This window comes from Arachis hypogaea, chromosome 17, assembly GCF_003086295.3.
Source record: "Arachis hypogaea cultivar Tifrunner chromosome 17, arahy.Tifrunner.gnm2.J5K5, whole genome shotgun sequence".
NCBI lineage: Eukaryota > Viridiplantae > Streptophyta > Magnoliopsida > Fabales > Fabaceae > Arachis > Arachis hypogaea.
In genome coordinates this window covers 2,412,249-2,437,849 of record NC_092052.1, presented here as the reverse complement: position 1 = coordinate 2,437,849, position 25,601 = coordinate 2,412,249, and the positions used below count along the sequence as shown (strand labels likewise).

Genomic DNA, 25,601 nt, shown 5'->3' with positions numbered 1-25,601 from the left:
TTGCATAAAGCCTTTTTGTTCACTTTTCTTTCTTATTTTTTTCCAAAACATCGACTAAGAAAATATGTATGTATGCCACAACCGGTTAAAGCTCAATATGGTTCGACGACTACCAAAGGTTGAAAATAATTAACACAAAGATTAGTAGATAATGTTCAGAGTTGATGTTCTATGAAGATCGCGTTGTTCCTCTGTAAAAAGGAGTAACAGAATGAAAAATAAAATGTTAAAAAGGAGAAAGAGCTTGCATTTCTGTAAGGTTAAAATGTGGTAATGGCGTTCGCGTGATGCACAATGCAATGAAATTAAAAAGTTGGTAGGTTAAACCATTAAAGCCCAAGCCCATTTCCCTGAGACTATGGAAGCCCACTCTAGGATCACTATGTCTTGCTCTTCCGTTTCACTTTATAGCAACTCTTGCGGAAGGGGTTAGAGTGTTTGCATGCAAATAATAATAATAACCTAATTACTTGTTTAAAAGTTAAAAGTTAAAAGTTAAAAGTTAAACCCCTTTCCTTCTCTTCACACACACTCTTGCAAATCACAGCTAGTCAGCTATGTTGTCACGAATGCGAGTTCTTCGCTCAAAACGAGTCGGTGAATTCTTACTGAGTTTCTGTCGTCATCGCTTTCTCTGCACCAATCTTAATCCTCCTGCAGCCGCCTCCTCACTTCGCATCGGGAGCTACCTCAAATATGCCGCCGTTTCTGCACTCACCGGATCCACCGCCTTCACTGCTTACGTCTCCTACGGTACGTTTAATTTCTTAATTCTTATTATCGGAATTAGATCCGATCAGAAACTATATTAAATTAGCTTTAATCTTCACTGAATTAAATCATTGCGTTGATCTTGAAAAGGTTCAAGTGAAGTTTATTTTGTGTTCACCAGCTTACAGTTTAGATGAAATTGAAGAGAAAACAAAATCGATTCGTGAATCCGCCAAGTACACTACTGCTTCTGGTGCTGGCGATAATGAATGTACAGCTCTTGGCGTGAGTGCTGCTCACAGCTTCTTTAATCTCACATTCGATTTCATGTTGATTTTGCTTTCAGCCATGCATGCCTTCATTATTTGTTACCCTAATTATTGTGCAGAAATTTCAACACGAGTTATATTCAACTGCAATCTCAGGTTCACATCACTTGTCTCGAATTAATGTTTGTGTGTATATAAAAAATTTAGTCATCAAATCAACATTTTTATTTAATTATGCTTTTATTTGCATGCTGATCATATTTCTTTCTAACACAATGTTTCAGTGCCTACTAAAGCAATAGAGCTTTATTTGGAAAAAAGAACCCTAATTGAAGGAATTATTCGAGTATTTTATTTCTTTCTTTCTTTTTATCCTTTTATTTTGGTTTTGACATTTGTTTTTTTTTTTTTTTAAACTATATTTTCTACCTTTGATATTAATCTTTGTTATTCATATACTTCTTTTTAGAGTTATACCGAGCCATGGAAAGATAAACTCCTCCCTGACTTGTCTCCTGATGAAGGAAAACATGTGTATACACTTGTTCTAGATCTTGACGAGACATTAATTTACTATGAGTGGATGGTAATGAATTAGGCTTCAATTGTAAAATATACCATTCTTTGTTTGTATTAAAATTCAGAAAAAAATGGTGAAGCATCTTTATTTTAAAGGTTTTTCTTTTAATTTTGCATGTAAAGCGATTAGATTGGTGGGAGCCAGTCAAGAGACCTGGAGTTGTTGATTTCTTGGAACATCTATCTGGCCTCTATGAAATTGTGGTGTATACAGATGCGGAAAATCAAGGGGTAATATAATGTTTTCTTTATTTTATTAACCGAGTCAAACATAACAAATTGTTTTTGGTGTGACATAAATTTTTTGGAAAAGTCTAGGAGGCCAGCAATTTTATTGAATTTTGGCCAGCATGTAACCAACAGAGAAATGTGAGCCATTGGATGAAATCTTACACCAATATCACACCATTAAATCATCATTGATGGCTATTTGATGGCTACTAATCACAAAAATTGCTGACCCCCTAACATTGCACAAATTTTTTTCCATATTTTATACAAAAATTAAAAATAATTGAAACACAAAAATAAAAGACAAAACTTCTATATATTTTATTCTTTTATCTCAATATTTTTTTTTATATTTTTCATTCTTAAACACTTGCCAAATATAATCCCATGAATTGTTATTTTCTTAATATTTTCCTTCAATATTAATGTATTCTTGTTTTGTTGATTTGTGCAGCATGTAAAAAAAGTAATAAATAGGCTAGATCCCACTAAAAGATGCATTAGATATACCTTATCAAGGGTAGCTACTAAGTATCGAGATGGAAAACACTTTAGAGTAAGTATTACTTTGTTATTACTTATTCAATTCTCTCTGGAATTTCCTTGGAAGTTATCAACAATGGAACAGTAAATACTGGGTGCAATTTTGCTTGTATACGAGGTAAAATCAAATAAGAAATCTAGGCCAATAGTATTATTATATATATCATGTGTGCTTAATCTTGTCATTTATATATTCATTATAAAATGTTTCGTATATTGTATTCTTATATATATTGAGATGTTATTTTCCGTTTTCTTTATTTGATTTTCTTTGTAGGATCTTTCAAAACTAAACAGAGATCCAGCTAAAGTTATTTATTTAAGTGCCCACGCTTTGGAAAATTGTCTTCAACCAGAAAATTGCGTTCCTATCAAACCATGCGAAGGATTTGATAAAGATGACACAACTCTCTTAGATTTTATACCATTTCTCAAGTGTAAGCTTTCTATATATGTTAAATCTTAAAAGTTGATAAGTAAATATTAAAAATTAGTCACTAAATTAGTTATTATGTATTTATATACATTTATATATATTAATTTACAAATTTTTTTAATTAAATAATCAATTATAAAAATAATCAAATTTATTATAATAGAATAATCAAACTTATTTACAGTAGTGTAATAAAAAGTTCTTGAGATTCCAAATACATATTTTTATATGTAATAGTTGATTGTTAGCTGATTTTTATATACACTTAATTAGACTTTAAAATTGTTATATAATGACATATTCTCTTTACCATATCTTAAAAAATAAAGAAGCTATTTTTTAAAAAAAAAATTCTTTAGTTTCTTTTAAAACTTCTAATAATTTTATGAATTATTAACACACTTTCTGTTTTTGCAGGTGTTGCCCGTCAGCGTCCAACTGATATAAGACCAATACTACAATCTTATAGAGGATGTGATATTCCAACTGAATTCATTAAGCGAAATAAGCGATCCAAGGAGGATAAAAGGTAGCATTAATTAGCTTAATTTTTTTCCTCAAAATTCTTAAAGAAAAAAATACAATTGAAAGATATAACAAGAACCTGCGTTGTTTGCACTAATTTTTTTCCTTTGTTTCAGTTATTGGAGAAAGCTTACGCAAATGATTGGTGTATAGTGGTGAAGAACAAAGAAGAACTATATATATATACATGACTATGTAGATTTCAAGAAGGTTTTTATTGAATCGAGTTTTAATTTATATAAGATATCAAATTTATCTTATTATTCTTAATTTCTCTTTTTCAATGCGTAGAAATCTATCTAAAAGATGTTTAAATTTATAGAATTTATCATCAATGGAAATTGGAACTTTTTTTTATTATTTGTTAATTGATAAATCGATGAATTTTAAATAAAATAATTTGTTGGAAGATAAAATTGGTAACTTACATACATGTGACCAAAAATTTATTCCATCAATTTTACTTTCAGTTCTGGAGTTTTATTCCAGGCCACGTATGTATTAATTGCCTTGCATGTGTTACGTTCCTCGTAATTGAAGTTGTTATTGAAATGACAAGTAGCAATATATGTCGTAAGTTACTATTTTAATATGAGAAATTTACCGTCAATTTTTATCTAAGGGTTACCATACATAGTTCCTCATTAGTCATGGCGTTTAATTTAGGTGCCCAAATAATATAAAATATTTTATATAATTATTTAATTATATTTATTTTGTATATAATTATTTACGTTATTAATATAAAAAATAATTATTTTTATTAATGTACTATTATATAATTAAATGTATGCATAAAATATTTTATTCTAATAGTGATATATCAAAATTTAAATTCTTAATTCATATATAATATATTCATATCAAGAAATCAGAAAATAGTATAGTATCGCTCTAGCTTACTATATGTCCAAAGTTATTAATACAAGGGTAAATATTTTTTCGTTTCCTGACCTTTTAACCAAGGGACAAATATTTTTTCGTTTTCTGACCTTTTAACCAAGGGACAATGTGCACCTTAATCAAAACCTCAACTGACTCTATCCATTCAGGAAAATGGACAAATCAACCTTGACTACTGGTTGACAAATAGTTGCAACTTACAAGAGTGATGTATCAAGCTGATTTGTCAACTCTAAATGGTTATAAATTAAAAATTCCTTCTTTGAAAAAAAAAAAAAAAACTCTTCTCTTCTCCTCTTCTTCCCTCCTTTTTTCTTTCTCTTCTCTTTTCTCTTTGGTCAGTCAGCATCATCATCAAGCTTCACCTTCATCATCATCACCGCGGCACCGCCATCATCGAACCAATCTCTATTTTCTACTTTCTCTTCCTTTCCTATTCCCACATCTTGCCCTGCTTCTTCCCCAGTCCTCAATTGTTGTTGCCTTCGTCGATTCGAGAATGAGCCTTCGCTGCTGCTTCTACTTCTGCACTGTAACAGTTTTTGCCAATGTACTTTTGTCATCGTTCTTCTGCTCTTCATTCTCCTACACCGTAGCTGACTTGCATTTGTTCTAACTTGTTCTACTGTAGTTGTCGTTCTGACTCCACATAATTGATACTGCCATAGTTGCTGATGCCATTGCTATTGCTGCCATCCCTACATCTTATTTTTCTTTTCTATGTCGCAGTCTTTGAGCTGTCAAATTGTCATTGTCGCCATCTTGTCATTGCTATTGTTGCTCGTTGAAGCTGTACCAGAAAAATCGCCAGTCACCATTACCAACTTCACAATCTCTGCCAGCTAACTATTTTGAGGTAACAGATCTTTAGTGAAAGTAAGTATCATTCTCTCAAATCTTAAGTTATGCGATTATGATGAAATTAATGAACTTAATTGTATTTGTTATGTTGATTATTGAGTGTATGATTATCATAATCGTAAGTGAATATGATTATAATTTATGTTAACTGCAAGGGTATAGTGAGTTTGGCTATATTATAAGTTAAAATTTTGAAAAAGAAGATAAGGAGAAACCGTAGGAAGATGAAGAGAATGAAGAAGAACAAAAAAAAAGAACAGAATAAAGAATTTTTAGTCCCAACAACTATTTACCCATTTTTCTTAATGAATGCGGTTTGATTGAAGTTTAAGTATGATTAAGGGGGTGCGTCCTCTCCCAACTAAAAAGTTAGAAATATAATAGTAACTATATCATTGATGTTTGAAAAACGTGTCGAACAATAATTTTTTGACATTTTAAAAATATAAGTCTGACAAATAATTAACCACAACAAAATGAGGAAATAATTAAAAAGCCATAGAAATTAACCAGAATTAAATGACGACTTTGTTAATAAAATATGAAAGAGCAAATGAAAAACCTCGTAAGGTTGAGGATTATATTTGCAAATTCTCAATAATCTGTCCCTCGAATGAATGTTCAATATCAATACATTATTGCTAATAAAATATTATTTATATACACATAAAAAATTCTGAAATCGTTTAATTTAGTGAAAGTTTTATTAAAAAAATTTCAAAAACTAACAAAATTTATTATTTTTGGTCAATAACTTTATTTATTAATCTAATGTTTTTAATTTATTAATTTAATAACATACTTTTAACTCACACTTTTAAACATTTTTTGTTATTAGCAAAAAATAACAAATTTTTCTGACGTAATATTTTTCTTTATAAAATTAGTTAATTGACTCATTTAAAATTTTAATATATTAAAATTTTAAAAATTAAATTGAAATTCTAACTGATTTAGTCTTGAATCCTTAACCTTTTTGTACAAATTATAATTTTTTTATTATATATAAATAAATACAAACTAAATATCTATATTATATATTAATAAAATCAAATTTTTTCAATTAATAACAATGTGACAAGTTCTTAAAGGTATTTTTTAGGGGTAACTATGATTTTGGTCCCTAACGTTGAGGATCAGAATCGAAACCGTCCCTCATCTAATTTTCGATATAAAATCGTCCTTAACATTTTTTTTCGTATTAAAATCGTATTTTTTAATAAAATTTTTTGTTTTATTCCTAAACTACCCCTATTCTTATTTTAATAATAAAAATTATAAAATTAAAAAAAAAACAAAAACGCAGTGTTGGGGGGAGGGGACGAAAACGCGTTGGGGGGAGGGGGTGGGGAAAGAAAAGGGTATACGAAGGGGAGGGGAGGGGAAGGGAAGAGGGGGAGGGGGACGGCGCCGGAGAGCTTCCGTCGTCGCCGCCGTGACCTCGTCGTCGTCGCCGCCTTCTCCAGAACTCTGATGATGATGACGATGAAGGGGGAAGGGAAGCCGCCGTCCCGCTGCCGCAGTCTCGCTGTCCCGCCGCTGCAGCTGCTGCCTCTCTCCTGTCTAGATCAACCGCGACCCTCTCCCGTCCTTCTCTTATTCTGTCTAGATCAACCGCGACCCTCTCCCGTCCTTCTCTTATTCCCTGTCTCGGATCTCCTCGAACCAGAGCTCACCGTCGCCGTTCATACATACTCCTCTGTTGATTTGAATTTCTTTGAACCAAATCTCTTCTGTAGATTTCTTTGAATTTCTTTGAATCAGATCTCTTTCTTTGAATTTCTGTTTCTTTGTTTCTGTTTCTGTTTGGGGGTGGGGAAAAGGGGAGACGGGGAGGGGGAAGGGACGCGTGGGGGTGGGGGTGGGGGGAAGGAGAGGCAAGGAGGGGGAGGAGGAAGGGGAAAGGGTAGAGGGGACGGCGGCAACGTTGGTGGTGGTGGTGGTGGTGCTGCTGCTGGTGGTGGTGGTGGTGTTGGTGGAGGTTGTGGCAGTGGTGTTGGTGTTGATGGTGGTGGTGGTGGAGGAGGTAATTGTGTTGGGAGTGATGAGGGACGATTTTAATACGAAAAAAAACGTTAAGGACTATTTTAAGTCGAAAATTAGATGAGGGACGATTTCGATTCTGGCCGTCAACGTTAGGGGCCAAAATCATACTTACCCCTATTTTTTATTTATTTTATTTGATTAATTAATTAATATTTAATTTAATTTAATTGAAATAAATATCAAATTATTTAATATTTTATTTTATCATATTAACTATAGCCAATTAATTATATTAATAATTTGGTTTTACTAAATAAATAAATTGATTTTGTTTTAGTTAATGTCTATTAATCATGAAAAAATAAAATTATAATATAAATATTTTAATTTAATAACAAATTATATATTATTATTATTAATGAATAATTGTTATATTCTGAAAATAAATAAAATTATTACTCCTTGATTCATTATTTTAATATTAAAATAATTAAATATTAAATTTAATTGTTATAAAATTTTCAAAAAAATTATTAGGCATATTATCCCAATACATATACTAAAAAAATAAATAAAGCACTTGCTACTTGGTATTATCCCCATATTTTTCATTAAATTCAGCTTCGTATCTCTGGAGAATGGGCAACGAAAGCTGCATAGCCACGCTGTACACAGCGACAAGGGACGCCCAGCGTACGGTGGCGGCACGGCCACGGTGCATGCAGAGAAGTACGGTGGGGATGGTGTTGGAGGCAATGTAGTTCCAATGGTCGTCTTTCTGGCGAGCGTAGCACAAGGCATTGTCAACGGCAGCGCTGAGACCGAACCACGCCCCAAACTTACCGGCCACGCGCGGCGCGTTCACTCCCATAGCGTGCCACGCGCCGGCGAGGCGTTCTCCATCCGGCGAGCGGCATAAGCCTTTGAAAAAGTGGAAGATGGATCCTCCAACCAATGCATATTTGAAAGCGGCGCCGGCGTCTCTGGCGGTGATTTCTAACGACTGTTGCAATGCTTTTTCTGGAGTTTCTGATAGTAAATAATGCATTATTGCATTAATTCTAAGGTTTCAGAGAAAAAAAAAAGGGTCTTTGGCGGCGGCACCAATGGTTTTGGTAGGGTTAGGTTTTATTGATGGACTCAAATTTTAATCCTTTTTAAGCTGTTTTTGTGCCTTGAATAGGGCTGCACATGGATCGGATAATATCCGCATATCCGATAATATCCGCATATCTGCGGTAATTATTCGCATCCGATTCGAATTTTGTGGATAATATCCGATCCGCGCTATGGTAGGATTGAATTGCGGATTTAGCAGTGATATCTGCAGATTCAATTCGCAAATCCGCACATCTCATATAAATAACATAGTTTAAGAAAGTAAACTCTAATGTGATATGAATTTTATGATATCTTTGTTTTTAATTTTTTATGTTGTACTTTAACTTAAAATAATTAAACTTAAATTTTATATTATTATTTTTTTTGTTATTCAAGAGAATTTTTATTAATAATATTTTAAGAGTAAATAGGCTCAAACAGGTGAAAAATAAATGTTATAGATATTTTTTTGTAAAAATAATCAAATAGAATCTTAAAATAGTTTTTTTTTTTAATTATACGGATATACCCGATATCTGATCCGATCCGATCCGCAAGTATGCGGATCGGATCGGATCGAATCTGACCTGAAAAAAATGCAGATATTGTATCCGATCCGATCCAATGAGTACAGTGCGGATCGAATAGAATTTTAGCCTATATCCAATTCGATCCGTGTGCAGCCTTAGCCTTAGAGAAGGGTTAACCTAATTTAAGTGGAATAATTGTTTTTGAAATTTGAAGTGATCCAATCCAACCATTATGTAACATTAATTCGTTATTGCCTAGGAATATGTATTTGGTATTTATAAAAAAAAATTAACTATATTACTATTAAAAACATTTGATTTTTAATTATGACATATTTGATTATTTTATTACGATAAATTTAATTATTCTGATGGTTAATCATTTTATGAAAAATTATGCAATATAATATATAAATATAAAAATGTTAAGTATATATAAAAATTTAACTATTAGATCAATAATTATATATTTATATTTATATATAAATACAAATACAATACAAATACAAATATTATAACCCTTTCTTTTTTCTCACACACACTCTTGCATATCACAGCTAGTCAGCTATGTTGTCACGAATGCGAGTTCTTCGCTCAAAACGAGTCGGTGAATTCTTACTGAGTTTCTGTCGTCATCGCTTTCTCTGCACCAATCTTAGGATTAGTTTGGTAAAGTAAAGTTTTTACTTTTTAAAAATAATTTATAAAAATTAATATTAAATTATGAATATATTCATAAAAAGTAATATTTTTTATTTTAATAATTTTAATATTATATTTTATTAATATATTAGAATATATATATTTTATATGTACAAAAATATACAATAAAAATTTTGACAATAAAAAAAGATTGTACAAATTTTAAAGAACAAAATGTTTGTTATGCTTAATATCTTTAGTTTGGTCTGGGGTGACGACGGAATCGTACCATTTGAGCTTTTTTTTCATGCTTTTCTGGGGAATAATTCTAAAATTCTGTTTCTTTGATTTTATTAAAAAATATGACTATTTGAAACTATTTTAGTTAATATTATATACAAATTCTATATTCTATTAGAGAATAGAATCCAGCTAATTCAGAGTATTCCAACGTTTGTATTTTTTATACAAAAAAATTTTTTGAATACCCACACCCAAGTTCCATAGCTTTGGGTCCGCTAGCCCAATCATGATTTTCTTACCCCCAGAGATAAGGGTCCTTACCTTTTTGGCCGGTTGTGGGCGAGGAGGGATTCGAACCCCTCGCTCTTAATACAGGATCATTCAAGTCAGGATTTTTTTGTTATTGGGATAGGTAAATTCTTATTGATCCATGTAAGGATGGATACATAGAATAACCTTTTCTTTTTTTGATACTCATATAAAGCAGAAGATATTTTAGCCATTTGCATCAAGCTCAGACTTCCTTCTTGCATACGTGCTCCTCCGGACGCACATACTAGAATAAGAGGTAAAAGTTGATTGCCAGCATTATCAATTAATACAATATTCAATTTTTCAATTTGAATATAAGATTTTTGAATATAACATTCATTATATTATATATATTTATATATATAGTATATATATCTATATATTATATATTAGTATTTGTAGATATTATTCCATTTTTTCTTCTAACTTTTCACTAAATTCAATTTAGTGAAAAGTTAGAAGAAAAAAAGAAAAGCGTCCATTGTCTAATGGATAGGATTGGCGATGCCATACGCAAAAAGGAAGAGACTCATAGAATGGCAGAGGCATTGACGGCGATTCTCAAATATCGCATAACCGAACGGGATACGATGAGATAGAATGCAATAGAAACAAACAAAAGACAGGAAATTTTTCAATCTTTTATACTGGATAATCTAGTATACTTATGCATGAAGATAATGTATTTTATTTTTAGTTATTTTATTCAATTTTATCAATTAATACAATATTCAATTTTCCAATTTGAATATAAGATATTTGAATATAACATTCATTATATTATATATATAATATTTAAATGCAAGAACAAAATTGTTTATAAATTTTTTAAAAGAAAGAGCAAAATGGATCATCAAAATTTTTTTATTTATAAACGAAAAAATAAAACAATTCCCAACTTTAGTGCTACTTACATTCCAAAAAATCGTTGAATTTAAATTAAGTCAAAATCAAAACGATTCAACAATGAGTAAGAAAAATCCAATGATTTACAAATCAAATACTAGAATAAACTCTATTAATTGGACAAATTCTTCATTAAAAAAAAGAAGATATAAATCTATTTATACGACTAATTTCTACGATTAATCCTTTTATATTATAAGTATTAATATAGAAGTATTAATAGAAAGAACTATTACTAAATTAATCTTCTATTAATAGATAAATCCTTATTAATAGAATAGGGAGATCTCATATATATGTGTGTGTGTGTGTGTGTCTTTGATTTTTTAGAGTAGTTAGAGTTCGACAATAAAATAAATGACTTATAGGATGAATTCATTAATAACTTGGGGCGGTGGTGATTTAGTGGCAGTGGGGGCAAGGTTGTTTTGTTACCTATTCAATGGCTTTATTTGCTATATTTCTATCTATTATTTTAGAAATTTATAATTCGTCCATTTTACTGGACGGAATTTCTATGAATTAGATTCATAAGAACCGACTAAATAACAATAGGGCACACAAAGTAACCAAAAAAATATTAAGATAATTATTAAAAATCAAGTTATTGAATATTTGAAACAAATTCCGAAATTCTAAACTACCCGTTATTCAATAAAGACCTAAAATACATAATAATAAAAATTATAATATTTATATTTGATAAATTAAATCAAAAATAACTTTTAATAAATATAAATAATATTAATTGTATTTGATAAAATAATTTTTAAAATTTAAAAATAATATAATAGATATAAATATAAGTGTTAAATTTAAAAATTAGTTAACATATGAAGTTATATTAGATTTTTAAATTTTAAAAAACACAAGCAAGTACTATTTTATGCAGGGAGGGACATACGGGGTGAGTGGAGGCCTCGACCCCCAACTTTTTTAAAAAAAGATTAATAGTAATAAGTTATTAAGTATGATTTAATTTTTTAAAAAATTTATTTATTAGTATTTAGTTTAATATAAATAAAAGTCTAATCTAACTTAAAAATTAATAATTTCTAATATCTAAAAAGTAAGTAATAATATTAAAAAAATCTGAAAAATATTATTACTAATATTTTTAAATTAAATAAAATTTTTTAAATTTCACAAAATGAATTTTTTTCTTCTTGTGAGCGTTCTTCTTAATTCATTTGGTATTAATTCTCTATGTTTCAACTACTACAACTGAGAGATCTTTTTCAGCGATGAATGTTGTGAAGAATAACTTTGAAACAAAATGAAAGATGAATTTCTTGCTAATTGTCTTTTAATCATATTAAAAAAAAATTGTTGAAAATTTTAACACAGATTCTATTATCGATGAATTTTATGATATGAAAAATTGACCATATCGTTAATAAAACATACATACATATTTTTTGTATTTTAAAATATATTCTCTATCGGTATATTTTTGTAATACATTTCACATTACATAATTTTTTGCATAATATTTTAATATTATATATGTTATTAGCCCCATGATAATATTTTTAGATTTGTCCCTGATTTTATGTACTTTAAAAAGTATTCGATCTTTTAAAAATTACGTCCCTGATTTTATGTACTTTAAAAGGTATTCGATCTTTTAAAAATTATAAGCACAAACACATGATCTTTTTAATTTATTAAATATAAAATAAAAAATTTAAACTTTTAAAAAGTACAAATACTTTTTAAAAAAGCTTTACCAAACAGTCGCCTCCTCACTCGGCATCGGGAGCTTCCTCAAATATGCCGCCGTTTCTGCACTCACCGGATCCACCGCCTTCACTGCTTACGTCTCCTACGGTACTATTATATAGTTGAATGTATTCATAAAAATATTTTACACTAATAGTGGTATATCAAAATTTAAATTCTTAGTCATATATATATATATATATATATATATATATATCATGAGAAAATAGTATAGTATGGCTCTATTAGCTTACTATGCGTCCAAACGCTAAATTTATTAATACACTAGTAACAATATTATTGATGTTTGAGAAACATGTGTCAAACAATAATATTAGAGTTAATATTCAAAATCGTCCCTTAAAGATACTCCGATTTCTATTTTGGTCTTCAAAAGATAAAGTTAATCAAAATCGTCCCCAAAAGATACACGACTTAGTCACGTTAGTCTTTCCATCAGTTGGATGATAACGTGTCACATTAAGTGCCACGTGGCACATGATGACGTAGCAGGTGATGCCACGTGTTACAATATGATTGGTTGACGTGTCAGGTCGGTGACACTTGACATATAAAAAAGTTATTTTTAATCAAAATAGTCCTTGAAAGTTCAGACGTAAGTCATTTTCATTCTTAAAATTTTAAAAAATAATCAAATTAATCCTTATATATATTTTTTTAATTTTTTCTTGATAATATTAAATTTGAAATATTTTTTGATACTACTAATTTTAATAGAAATGTAATTGACAAATAAAAAATTAGTAATGGTATCTTTTCTTCTTAAAAATTTTGTCAATAAAATTATCTCTCTCCTTTAAATCTTCTCAAAATCTCTCTTATTCTTTTCTATTCTAAAACATTTTTCTTACATTATCATATTTTGCTAGAATATATATATACTCAAAATTAAAATGTATGTATTTATTAACCTAAACAAAGTTATATGCTCAAAATTAAAATTTATGTATTAAAAGAAAAATTATATAATCTATCTCAAACATATGAAACACACAAAAATTATATAATCTTTCACAATTATAAATTGAAACTAATTAAATTTAGAAAGTTCTAAGAAAAAATGAATTTCTTTTCAAATTCATTATTTAAAAAAAAAGTAAAATGACACTCCTTCGACCCTTGAATAACATTGGATTTGATAATCACGTAATTAGTTTAATAATTTTGTTTGTGCTATTTTATATTTGTTTCTTGTAAATATTTAAAAAAAAAAAGAAGAAAAGATTTGGATTTCTTAATAGACCTATTTGACTCAAACCAAAATAATTTGACAACTAAGATATTAACGCTGGTAACGAATATATATTATGACCAGATTAATATTTTCTTTAGTACTTTTCATATAGTTAAAAATATTTAATATTTTGTGTGTTTCATATGTTTGAGATAGATTATATAATTTTTTTTAATACATAAATTTTGATTTTGAGCATATAACTTTGTTTAGGTTAATAAATACATACATTTCAATTTTGAGTATATATATATTCTAGCAAAATATGATAATGTAAGAAAAAGGTTTTAGAATAGAAAAGAATAAGAGATATTTTGAGAAGATTTAAAGGAGAGAGATAATTTTATTGATAAAATTTTTAAGAAGAAAAGATACCATTACTAATTTTTTGTTTGTCAATTACATTTCTATTAAAATTAGTAGTATCAAAAAATATTTCAAATTTAATATTATCAAGAAAAAATTAAAAAAAATTATATAAGGATTAATTTGATTATTTTTTAAAATTTTAGGGATAAAAATGACTTACGTCTGAACTTTTAAGGACTATTTTGATTAAAAATAACTTTTTTACATGTCAAGTGACATGCCACGTGTCACCGACCTGACATGTCACTGATCTGACACGTCAACCAATCATACACGTGGCATCACCCGCCACGTCATCATCCAACTGACGGAAGGACTAACGTAACTAGATCGGAATATCTTTCAGGGACGATTTTAAATATTAACTCATTTGCATTTTAAAAATAAAAGTCTAATAAAAAATTAACCACAACAAAATGTGGAAATAAAAAGCCATAGAAATTAACCAGAAGCAAATGACGACTTTATTAATAAAATATGAAAGATCAAATAGAAAAGTAGAAAACCTCGCAAAGTTGAGGATTATATTTGCAAATTCTCAATAATCTCTCTCTCGAATGAATGTTCAATATCAACACATTATTGCTAATAAAATATTATATGCACATAAAAAATTAATTATCAAATCTAATAAAACGGATGCATCACATGATAATAATTTGTTGATAATAAAAAAGTGATATATACAAGAAACGCTTATATGAAAATAATTATTTATAATAATAATAATAAAAGACGTAAATCTGAAACGTGTGTAATTCGATTTTCTTTATGTCTTTGCTAAAAGAAAAAAAAATAATAATATTGAGTATGAGAGTATGCCTAAGAAGAGAAAAAGATAAATAGGTCTTTGATCTTTTGCTTCGCGAATATTTTTGTTCATGACCATTAAAAAATACTTTTAAATCCCTGACCTTTACAAAACTTGGACAGTCCTTGACGGAAGCATTTGGACTGGATTAGTCCCTGACGGAGGCATTTGGACGGAGGGACTGATCCGTCCAAATTTTGTGAAGGTCAGGGAATTAAAATTATTTTTCAATAGCTAGAGAGAAAAATGTCCCCAGAACAAAAAGTTAGGACCTATTTGTCCTTTTCTTAAAGATTATTTTCCACATCGACCGTGGCGGCACTTTTTTTTATCATCCAGTTCAGCTAGGTATCTCCGACCAATGGGGCCCGAAAGCTCCATAGCGACGGTTAACCCAGCGGCAAGGGACGCGAAGCCTAGGGTGGCGGCACGGCCACGGTGCATGCAGAGAAGTACGGTGGGGATGGTGGTGCAGGCAATGGGGTTCCAAAGGTCGTCTTTCTGGCGAGCGTAGCCCAAGGCAATGCCAACGGCAGTGCTGAGACCGAACCACGCCCCAAACTTACCGGCCACGCGCGGCGCGTTCACTCCCATAGCGTGCCACGCGCCGGCAAGGCGTGCTCCATTCGGCGAGCGGTATAAGCCTTTAAAAAAGTGGAAGATGGATCCTCCAACCAATGCATATTTGAAGGCGGCGCCGGTTTCTTGGACGTTGGCCTCTAACCACAGTTTCAATGCATTTTCTGGAGTTTCTGATCCGTAGGAAGCCATTATTGAATTAATTCTAAGGTTTCAGAAAAAAAAAAAAAAAAAGGGTCTTTGGCGGCTGCACCAATGGTTTTGGTAGGGTTAGGTTTTTATTGTTGGACTCAAATTTTTTAACCCTTTTTAAGCTGTTTTTGTGCCTTGGAGAAGGGTTAACCTAATTAAGTGGAATATTTGGTTAACTCAAATTCGAATTTGACCGACTTGTTTTTGAAATTTGAAGTGATCCAATCCAACCATTATGTAAAATTAATTAATTATGCCTAGGAATATGTATTTGATATTTATAAAAAGAAAACTAATTATATTCCTATTAAAAATCTTTGATTTTTCAATTATGACATATTTGATTATTTTATTACGATAAATTTAATTATTCTGATAGTTAATCATTTTATGAAAAACTGTGCAATATAATATATAAAAATAAAAAATATTAAATATATATAAAAAATTAATTATTAAATTAATAATTAATTATATATATATAATGTAACTCATTTTTAATTTGTATGTTATACAAATACAAATAAGCTATTAATTTTTGTACATAGAAGATTTTTGTAGTTGTCAATTTTGATTTGTTAACAAGATTAGTCTAATAACAGGCAAGTCAGTAATGAGCTTATTAATCATGAAAAAAAAAAATAAATGCTGATTGATATTCAATCAATATAGTGTAATAATAACAAATATAAAATTTGTTAATATAATAAATGCATACAGATAAAAGAAATTCTCATAATATGAAATTGAATGTTGAGAAAGTCTAGAAGCTAGCACTTTTATTAGAATCTAGATCGTATTTAACCATTAAAAAAAAAATGAGTAATCTCATACCATTAGATATAGTCTCACACTAATCAACTTGGGTTGGTCGAGTAGTCAGCTCACTTGTCCACTTAGGTAAGTGTCGGTAGTTCGAATTCTGCCTTGTGCATGCAGCAATCCATTGGCCGGCGGCAGACCTTTAAATGGAGCTCAGATCCGCGACGGATTAGTCCTTGACCTGTTGGGTTGGAAGATACCGTGGGCAACTAAAAAAAAAGATATAGTCTCACACTATTAAAAATACTAATGATAGTTAATTGATAGTTATAAATCACAAAATCTGCTAACCTCCTAACACTCTTCTTGAACTACATTGTTTATTGAAAGAGTTAATAGAGAGTGATCTTTGAGATTGGTATTGTACATTAAAATTATTTTTGAAATTCTCGTTGCACTAATTACATTCTTGAGATTGACAAAAATACACTATGTTAATTCTCAACCTATTTTCTATTAACAACGTGATGATGTAGCTTGATAACATAGACCATTAGTAATACGTATCACTTCATAATTTGGTTACGTGTAATAATATGATGACAAGTCGATCGGTGACATGCACATATTATTTGATAATGTGTCAAGTTGTGCCATGTGTTGCAATATCATTCATCTATGTGTCATTAACTAAGTCATCATTGTAGATAGATGTACTAAATTAAACTTTGATTTTACATAAAGTAATTCATTTTAGTCCTTAAAATTGAATGCCGTGTGCCAAATTAATGGATAAAGGGAATCAGATTTACAAAAGACAAAGTCGGACCTGTTTAATAAATCGAGCTGAGTCGAGTCAAGCCTAAAATATGCGGAACCATGAATCTTCTGTTAGGTAGTCGCCTTACATCCACCCCTAAATCATTATAATTTAAGATTTAAAATTAAGAGTTTATGATTTACAGTCGAAAAATTTAAGATAAATAAAATAATTTATAAAATATTTGTAAAAAAAGGTTGATTATCTAACAATAATCTTTAACATATATATCTTATACGAAAAGTTAATTTGATGCTAGATAGCCAAAAAATAATTATAATATAGAAATGTCATGTAAAAATTTTCATTCTCTTGATAAGCAAGTGACATACACCTTTTTATCACTTATCCTCCTTATCACCTATCATTTTTGCTGCATGTTTGGAGTCATTAATGTTCTTTCCAAAATTAATTTCAATTTCTCTCAAATCAAATCTCTAACATCTCTCAATTACATTATTATCCATTAAATGCAATAATTCTCTGCAAAAATTATGAAAGTTAAATAATTAAAAAATTTTAACAATTTTTACTATATAACTTATATTTTACATATAGACTATTAAAAAATAAAAATAAAATATAAACAAAAATTTAAAAATAATTTTTTAAAAATAATTATTAACTCGTCATATTAAAATCAATAATAAGTATACATATGAATATTAAAAAAATATTAAAATAATTAAAATCACGACCTACTAGTGCACATATGAGATAATTTGAAGAATACAATAAGACGTATAGTTTAAAATTTGATAATATTAATTATAAAAATTTATTAATTATAGACATCATAGCTATGAAATTATGAATATTATGAGTCTAAATATGGATGTTATTAATATGAAATTATAGATGTTATGTGGATAAATTTATGGATGTTATGAGTAAATTTATCAATTGAATAAATTAATTTAAGAATTTGACATTTTTTTAAATTCAACTATGATAAAATTTAAAAATATTTGTGTTAACTTAATAGTTACTTATGCAATAACTAAAAAATGATACGTGTATAGTTGTAATATCTAATAAACATGAATTTAATTTTTAGATGTTAGTTGTATGTAATTATGGATGTTATGTATATAAACGTATGAATGTTATGTGTATGAACATAGTAGTACAATATAATTATAAATACACATAAAAATACAAAAAAAAATCGGTTTATTACCACACCTCAATAAAATTAGTGTGATTTTTCATATTCTCAAAAGTTGGTTGACTGACAATAATCTCGTCGGGTGAGTCTGTCTGTTGTTCAAATTCTTCATCAGCATCTTCTACCATAAAGGATAACTGTACAAAAAGTGGCTAATTTCACTATCGAGTATAACAAATAAAACACAATACTGTAATTTTAGGTGCTAATTCGTTTTATTATGTATGTTAATGTGGATGTTAACTTCATGTAATTATGGATGTTATTCATATAAATTTATTGATTGCGTAAAGCATGAATTTTACACGAATATTATGCATATAACTAAAAAAAATTAGTGAGCAAAATCAAAAGAGTTAAATACCAATTACCAAAAGAAAGTTTAAATATTAAAAAAAATGCTTCTTATTTTAGCGATAACATCATAAAACTATTTTAAAAAATTAAAGGTGTACATTTGAAACATATATAAAAATTGAAGGTATACATTTGAAACATATATAAAATGGTATATAAAACATTCTTCTAAAATAATTATTGGTTTTTCAGTTTTTAGTCTCTATAAAAATTAAGTTTTTGCTAATAAGAGATCCAAAGATATAATTAAGGATACTACAAATAAAAATTTGAAAAAAAAATGTAAAAATAAATCAAAGATGAAAGTATATCGTTCACATGTTATGAAAATAATTTTAAATGCTTCTATTTTCATAAAACTATTTTTAAAAATTAAAAAATATAACAAAAATAATAAAAAAATTATTTTTCTAAACATAAATAGCAAACAAATAATGATAAAAAATGTTACGCATATAATTAAAATGCTAAAAAATACACAAAAAATAATTCGGGCTATTACTATACCTCATCAGAGCTAGTGTAGTTATTCATATTCTTAGAAATTGATTGATTGGCAACAATTTCATCGGGTGAGTCTGTCTGTTGTTCAAATTTTTCAGCACCTTCTGCCATAGGTACTGTATTAAGGTCGAAATCAATTGCCATACAAATTACAATGATAAAAACAATTTCTTGTAAAATTTCTTGGCTTATACACTATTGTGCTTGCAATGGTGTTATTCTTGTGATTTTTGAATGAATATGATTGAATTAACATAAAGTATATATTAGGATAGGTTTCATGTTTCATATCTCCAATAATTGATGATAAATATCATAACAGACAAAAAATCAATTGCAATTATTTAATGTAATTGATATTATAATTACCGTTCTTAAATATAATTATTATTAATCTTTATTGTATTTTTATATATAAAAATCAAATTATAAAAAGGAATATTAAGTATTGATTACAATAATGCCTAATAAAAAGGATATGATTTTATAATTAATATCATTAATAAGTAGATTTGATAAGAACGGTAATAATAAGTAGAATGATAAAAGAGTGGGATAAAAAATACGGAAAAGCTCTGCATACAAGCCCTAATGGCTTGTATGCCTTACAAGTTCATTAAACAATAAGATCAAAATACGCGCTGCTTCAGGTACGTTGATTACACGCGCTATATAACATCGCGCGTATATCTAACTACCAGATTTAAAATATTTCTTTCCCTTTTCGTTTTCGTTATTTTGAGATTTCGTTCTTCTTCTTCTCCCGCGTTTACCCTCCTTCTTCTCCATTGTTCTTTTCTTCTCCTTTTCTCACTAGCATCTTCTACGTTTAGGTTACCTTTGTCTCTCTCTGCAACTCGAGCTTCGTTTTCTATTTTTGATTTGTTGTTTTTCGAAATCAAAGTTTGATCTCGTTTTGAAGATAATGGATCATTCAACCTCAGATTGTCATCTGAATGCAGGCGAAGTGGATTATGAGTCAGAATCTAACGAAGTCCCTGAGGTTTGATTAGTATGAAATTTCTTTCAGTAATTTGTATAGCATTGTGTAGTTGAAAAATTGCTGAACATTGACTGTGAAAGTAACACGTTTACCTGAATCTGTCGATTCAATGTATTAGTTGTGATTAATTACCTGGAATTTGTAGCAGACGCTCGGGTGTAGATCAATTCTTGTTTGGGTGTATTTTAGCTAGAAGTGTGGGTGTATCTACACTTTACTGGTTTTTTGTTATTTTAATTTACTTGTTGTTGTTCAGCTGTATTATAACAGACATGATTAGGTGTGTTTTTAGAACTGTATTATATCTGCATGCTGTGTATTTAAAGTTTATGGCTTTAAAAGTCATTCTGTAGTTGAGTTGTTGCGGTTAGGGTGTATCGTATTAGACATGATTGGGTGTATTTGAATCATATCTATGGGTGTATTTACAGTTCTGACACGGTGTATTTTGCAGCCTCTCTCAGTTGTTGATGACGAGCTTGTTCCAAAGGTCGGAATGACCTTTACCACCCTTGAAGATGCTGGAAAATTTTACAGGAACTACGCCAAGGCTGCAGGTTTCTCTACAAGAGTTCGGTGCACAAATAGGAAGGGAAACGAGATTAAGAATCAACTGATTACATGTAGCAGAGAGGAAAAATGGAAATCTAAAATATCTCCGACCGAGAAGACCAATCCGACAGCCGGTCTAAACTGTCCTGCAAGAATTTATATACACACATTGAAGGATGTCGGTGCTTGGATCATTTCAAAGGTTGTGCTGGATCATTCACACCCCTGCTGTCCAAGCAAAGCAGAGATGCTCAAACAGCACAGGGAACTAAGCATGTCCATTCGTCGTACGATAGAGAATAACGAGGAGGCCGGTATCAGACCAAGCAAAACCTACCAATCATTTGTTGCGGCTGCCGGGGGTCACCGCGAGTTAAATTTTATCGAAAAGGACGTGAGGAATTACATTACCAGGGAAGTGCGGAATGTTTCCGAACAAGAAGATGCAAAGGAATTCGGGAAATATTTCTTAAGAATGAAAGAGAAGAATCCGAATTTCTTTTTTGAGCTCCAACTCGAAGAGGATCAACCGATTAAGCTGGCTTTTTGGGCCGATGCAAGAAGCAGAGCCGCCTTTGAGTATTTCGGAGACGTCATTTCATTCGACACCACCTACAATACAAACAGGTAACAAACTGTCCCTGTTTATGATGCCAAATTAATTTATTTTTACGAATCCGCGGTAGAGGTGTATATTGGCTGTTTCATTGGGTGTATGCGAAGCATTTGTTAGGGTGTAGCTAATGATTTTGCATTCTGGACCATGGTAATTTGTTTCAGGTATAATTTGGTCTGTGGTTCTTTTGTCGGGGTGAATCACCACGGTCAATCAACACTTCTCGGATGCTCTTTGATGAAGAACGAAGAAATTGAATCATTCAAATGGTTATTTCAAAGCTGGCTTCGTTGCATGGGAGGAAACGCTCCGAAAGGGTTTCTCACCGATCAGTGCGCATCCATGAAAAGGGCTTTAGAGGCCTGTATGCCAACAACAGTTCACCGCTGGTGCATTTGGCACATCATGAAGAAGATTCCAAGCAAATTAAACGGGTACAAGGGACATGCCGATATCGAACAAGAAATGAGCCAAGTTGTTTGGAACTCTCACAGTAAAGACTCATTCGATAGGAATTGGAACGATTTTCTGCTGAATTTTGGTCTTGGGGACAACAAGTGGCTTTCAGGTAATGTCTTTTTAAAATCTGCATCAGAGGTGTAAATTGCATGTTTTTTCGGGTGTATTTATAGACTGTCTTTGGGTGTATTATGCAGATCTGTACGAAGACCGTCACATATGGGTTCCTATCTATCTGGATCACCATTTCTGGGCAGGGATGAGAAGCACACAAAGGAGCGAGAGCATGCATTCATTTTTTAACAAGTATATCACCCGGAACAGCTCGCTTATTCAGTTCGTCAAACAATACGATAATTGCCTCGGAAGCAGGGAGCAAGCAGAGAGAGAATCAGATGCTGCAGATTTTCATACGGTCATACCGTGTGCAACCAAATCCTGCATTGAAGCTCAGTTTCAAGATGCGTACACTCACGCAAAGTTTAGGGAAGTCCAAGCGCAATTCAGAGGAAAGGCGAATTGCATCACCAGACTAAAGAATTCCGCTCTAGGCTATTCAGTATACGAAGTCGGAGAACAAGTTTCCAGCTCAATATTCAACAAGTTCGTGGTTACTTACGACTCGGTTGCAGCCGAGGTAAAATGCCATTGCTTATTATTCGAGTCGAGAGGGATACTGTGCCGTCACGCACTAAGCGTGTTAAGCTTCGAACAAGTAAGCCAAGTGTCACCGAGATACATACTGGAACGATGGAGCAAGAAGGTAAAGAGGCGACACACACACATCAAGAGCAGCCACGACGAGCCACTAATGGAGCCAAGAAGCAAGAGGTTCGACCAATTGGTTTTTCGTTCGCAAAATATATGCGAATTTGCCTCCGAATCGGAGGAGCTGACTGCAATTCTGCACCGCGCGTACGATAACGTCATGGCCGAGATGGAAGCATTAAAAGCCAAAAGGAAGGGGACATCTTCTTTATCCCACGAAGACGCCAACTTGGAATCTGTTAACGAGCTTCAAAGCCCGCCAAGGATTCGAACAAGAGGACGTCCAAAAAACAGGCTAGGTTCAAAGCTGGAGAAACAGATCGCAAATGCCACAAAGAAGAAGAAGACGAAAGTTTTAAGCGAGGTAAAAGTAATGTTCTTTAAATTTGTGGAGATTGAGTTTATTTTTCTCGTTAATAGTTTAGGTAATGTGTGTGTGTTATATTTCAGATAAACCTGTTTGATGCTGCATCAGTGGCGCATTCAAATTGCAGCCAATATCAAGGACACGTTATGAGTTATCAGTTCAGGGTACCAGCAGCAGAGGATAACTCGTTGGGTGTATAGTTTTACAGAATATGGGTGTAAAAGCACTGTTATTTTGGGTGTATTTTCGTTAATTCACAATTTAGATATAGACACATATATAGATATATATATAAAACAAAAGCTGTAAAAATTCTCAGGTTATGGGTTTATATTTGATTTGATGTTTTTCTTCATATTTTAGTACATGTAATTCATACATTTTGAATACAGCGCAGACAGTTTGGGTGTATATTTAATACAACCTTAGGTGTATTATTAGACTTGCGTTGGGTGTAGCAGTTTATAATTTGTGTTTATATATGCCTTGATTTTTTCCTTCATATTTTACCACCTGTAATACAGCTTTTGAATACATCACAGACAGTTTACCAGCACAGATAGTTTAACTATGGGAAAAAATATACATGGGATAGAAGTTGTTGATAAATGGCAAATATTTACATCATTTGTTCAATTTACAAACTACCAAGCAGTTGGATTACCCAGTTTCTATATCAGCAGAATTAATCTGACAAAACGGACTTAATAATATAGAGGATGGCTTCGACAGCCTTATAGCACTACTCTCTCTAATTGCCTGATCTCTCTGTGTATTCATCTCACTGAATAGTATCCGGGATGCGTACTCCACTCTATAGTGGTCCACCTCCTCCTACAATAAAAAAGTATATTCTGTTTAAACAGCAATATTAATTCAGTAAAGTAATACAGAGTTATATGATTTTAAAGACAGTTACCTGTGGCCAATTATCCCATTGATACTTCCCCTTTTTGATGTTTTCCGGCTCAATTATCTCCATCCACTTCATAATGTACACAGCGCAGTCATAGCTGAAAACGAAGAAAATAAATTACAAATCTCATTTACAAAAGTTTAATGTTCAGACTCACAAATTTATACCTTGTTTTTTGGCCTGATATTTTAACATATGGTGATTTAATTTCCTTCTCCCTCTCCCCTTTCTGAAGAGGTTCCCCGCCGGCATATGTTATCAATCTTGAAAATACGTATCCCTTAAATACGAAAACAAATCAGTAATACACCCGAATGAATGGACAAGATACATCTAACTGAATGGACAATATACACCCATCACAACTAACGAAATAGACCTATCTATTAAAGTAAAGAAGACAGAAGCAACTTACAGTGAATTTATTAATGGCCTTTCTCTCATCAGTGGGAGCTATTTTGTGTAGCGGGTCAAGTATTTGACATTTCCGCTTTCTTGTATTTATCAGCCATAACCACCAATGCCCGGCGTAGCAGACAGGGGCAAAAATCTGAAGGATTGCCACACATGAACAGTGTGTTATTTTATTTTGCAAATAAGTAAATAAGCGTACTAACAAATTTAGCAAACGAAAACTTACATATGGGTGCGAAGTCAATTTTTTTCTATCTATGAAGGGAATGAAACTCGGGTAGGCTTCCACCCTGAATTCCTTTTCCGTTTTTGGTGATACGAATTCCCCGTTTGGGTGATCCGAAAGTGCCATGCACTGCAAGAATGGGAAACGAGAAATGAAATACTAAACTTACACCCAATGGAACGTGACAAATACACCCAAATCAATACAGAAAATACACCCGAAGTTCGTAGAAGTAATACTTACCACAATATCGGGGGGGAGACAGTATATTAGTTCTTGAAATCTCTTTTCATTTTTGTTGTTGAGGATGAGGCAGATGGCAGATACAATCTAGAAATATATGCCGAAATCAATTTTACATTAATAAGCATTGTAATTGACTTTGGTGTAAAAACATTAATCTTATTATAATATTACCTGAGATTCTATATCACTTTTTGCCTGGAGGGAAGCAAGGTGCATTCTCATCAAAATGTATTTTCCTTGGCCAATCAGAGTGCACATTTTCTCATACTCGTTAGTATTGCCATCTGCATCTTCCTTCAGTCTTGTCCCCCAGATGTAGCACTTTTGTTTCATATCATCCGTAATCTGATATAATCCCCGAGGAGTTTCAAACTTTGCAGAACTTTCTCCCCCAGTCTCCCTCTGAATTTGTGGACTTGTGTTTTTTCCCTTCGTCGCGCTGCTTGCTATTCTTTGGACCAAACTGTCCAATTGTTCTATCAAATTCGCAGCTTCTGGAGATTTTTCCCTTTCTGTCTCCTGCGTTGACGCCCCCTCCTGGCTTAAATCAGTCAATCCAAGGCTGAATGATGGCACCCCTGGATCTGTTTTAGGAACATAGGAAGCTGTCCGTGCCATCATCAACAGGGCAGCAGCGTCTTCTGCGTCTGGATGACTGCGTCATCATGTATAAGAATAAGAATAAGAATAAGAATATACAGATGATAAGCAAAGATT

General features: G+C 31.2%; 3 protein-coding genes and 2 long non-coding RNA genes across 6 annotated transcripts; 1 reads left to right on the top strand and 4 right to left on the bottom strand.

Moving 5' to 3' along the window:
* The first annotated feature begins 459 nt into the window (after positions 1-459).
* Positions 460-3,554, top strand: LOC112764557 (mitochondrial import inner membrane translocase subunit TIM50). Of its 2 annotated transcripts, none has more exons than XM_025810224.3 (10): positions 460-753; positions 893-996; positions 1,100-1,136; positions 1,265-1,326; positions 1,450-1,566; positions 1,683-1,790; positions 2,245-2,346; positions 2,611-2,770; positions 3,187-3,298; positions 3,411-3,554. In XM_025810224.3, the coding sequence occupies exons 1-10, from the start codon at positions 558-560 to the stop codon at positions 3,445-3,447; spliced, it is 1,035 nt and encodes a 344-aa protein (XP_025666009.1). In that variant the 5' UTR covers positions 460-557; the 3' UTR covers positions 3,448-3,554. The 2 variants fall into 2 exon arrangements, with proteins under 2 accessions (XP_025666009.1, XP_025666011.1); XM_025810226.3 differs by having other exon boundaries at positions 558-753; positions 862-996.
* Positions 3,555-7,627: 4,073 nt separating this feature from the next.
* LOC112765768 (mitochondrial import inner membrane translocase subunit TIM17-1-like) lies at positions 7,628-8,092 on the bottom strand. The gene has a single exon (XM_025811628.1). The coding sequence runs from the start codon at positions 8,090-8,092 to the stop codon at positions 7,628-7,630; it is 465 nt and encodes a 154-aa protein (XP_025667413.1).
* A 7,137-nt stretch (positions 8,093-15,229) lies between these two features.
* On the bottom strand, positions 15,230-15,706 carry LOC112765372 (mitochondrial import inner membrane translocase subunit TIM17-3-like). Its single transcript, XM_025811270.3, has one exon. The coding sequence runs from the start codon at positions 15,704-15,706 to the stop codon at positions 15,230-15,232; it is 477 nt and encodes a 158-aa protein (XP_025667055.1).
* An 8,471-nt stretch (positions 15,707-24,177) lies between these two features.
* LOC140181083 (uncharacterized) lies at positions 24,178-24,756 on the bottom strand. The gene is made up of 3 exons (XR_011875737.1): positions 24,639-24,756; positions 24,414-24,548; positions 24,178-24,278 (listed from the first exon to the last, which is right to left on the bottom strand). It is a non-coding gene; the product is annotated as an uncharacterized lncRNA (long non-coding RNA).
* Positions 24,757-24,930: 174 nt separating this feature from the next.
* LOC140181002 (uncharacterized) lies at positions 24,931-25,539 on the bottom strand. Its single transcript, XR_011875482.1, has 2 exons — positions 25,056-25,539; positions 24,931-24,968 (listed from the first exon to the last, which is right to left on the bottom strand). It is a non-coding gene; the product is annotated as an uncharacterized lncRNA (long non-coding RNA).
* Positions 25,540-25,601: the final 62 nt, after the last annotated feature.

Excerpts from the sequence above, each read along its gene's own strand:
- LOC112765372 (XM_025811270.3), bottom strand. The coding sequence starts at position 15,706 with ATGGCTTCCTACGGATCAGAAACTCCAGAAAATGCATTGAAACTGTGG.
- LOC112764557 (XM_025810224.3), top strand. The coding sequence starts at position 558 with ATGTTGTCACGAATGCGAGTTCTTCGCTCAAAACGAGTCGGTGAATTC. Across the intron at positions 1,137-1,264 it reads ATATTCAACTGCAATCTCAG|TGCCTACTAAAGCAATAGAG; the intron begins GTTCACATCACT and ends ACAATGTTTCAG. Across the intron at positions 1,567-1,682 it reads TAATTTACTATGAGTGGATG|CGATTAGATTGGTGGGAGCC; the intron begins GTAATGAATTAG and ends TTGCATGTAAAG.
- LOC112765768 (XM_025811628.1), bottom strand. The coding sequence starts at position 8,092 with ATGCATTATTTACTATCAGAAACTCCAGAAAAAGCATTGCAACAGTCG.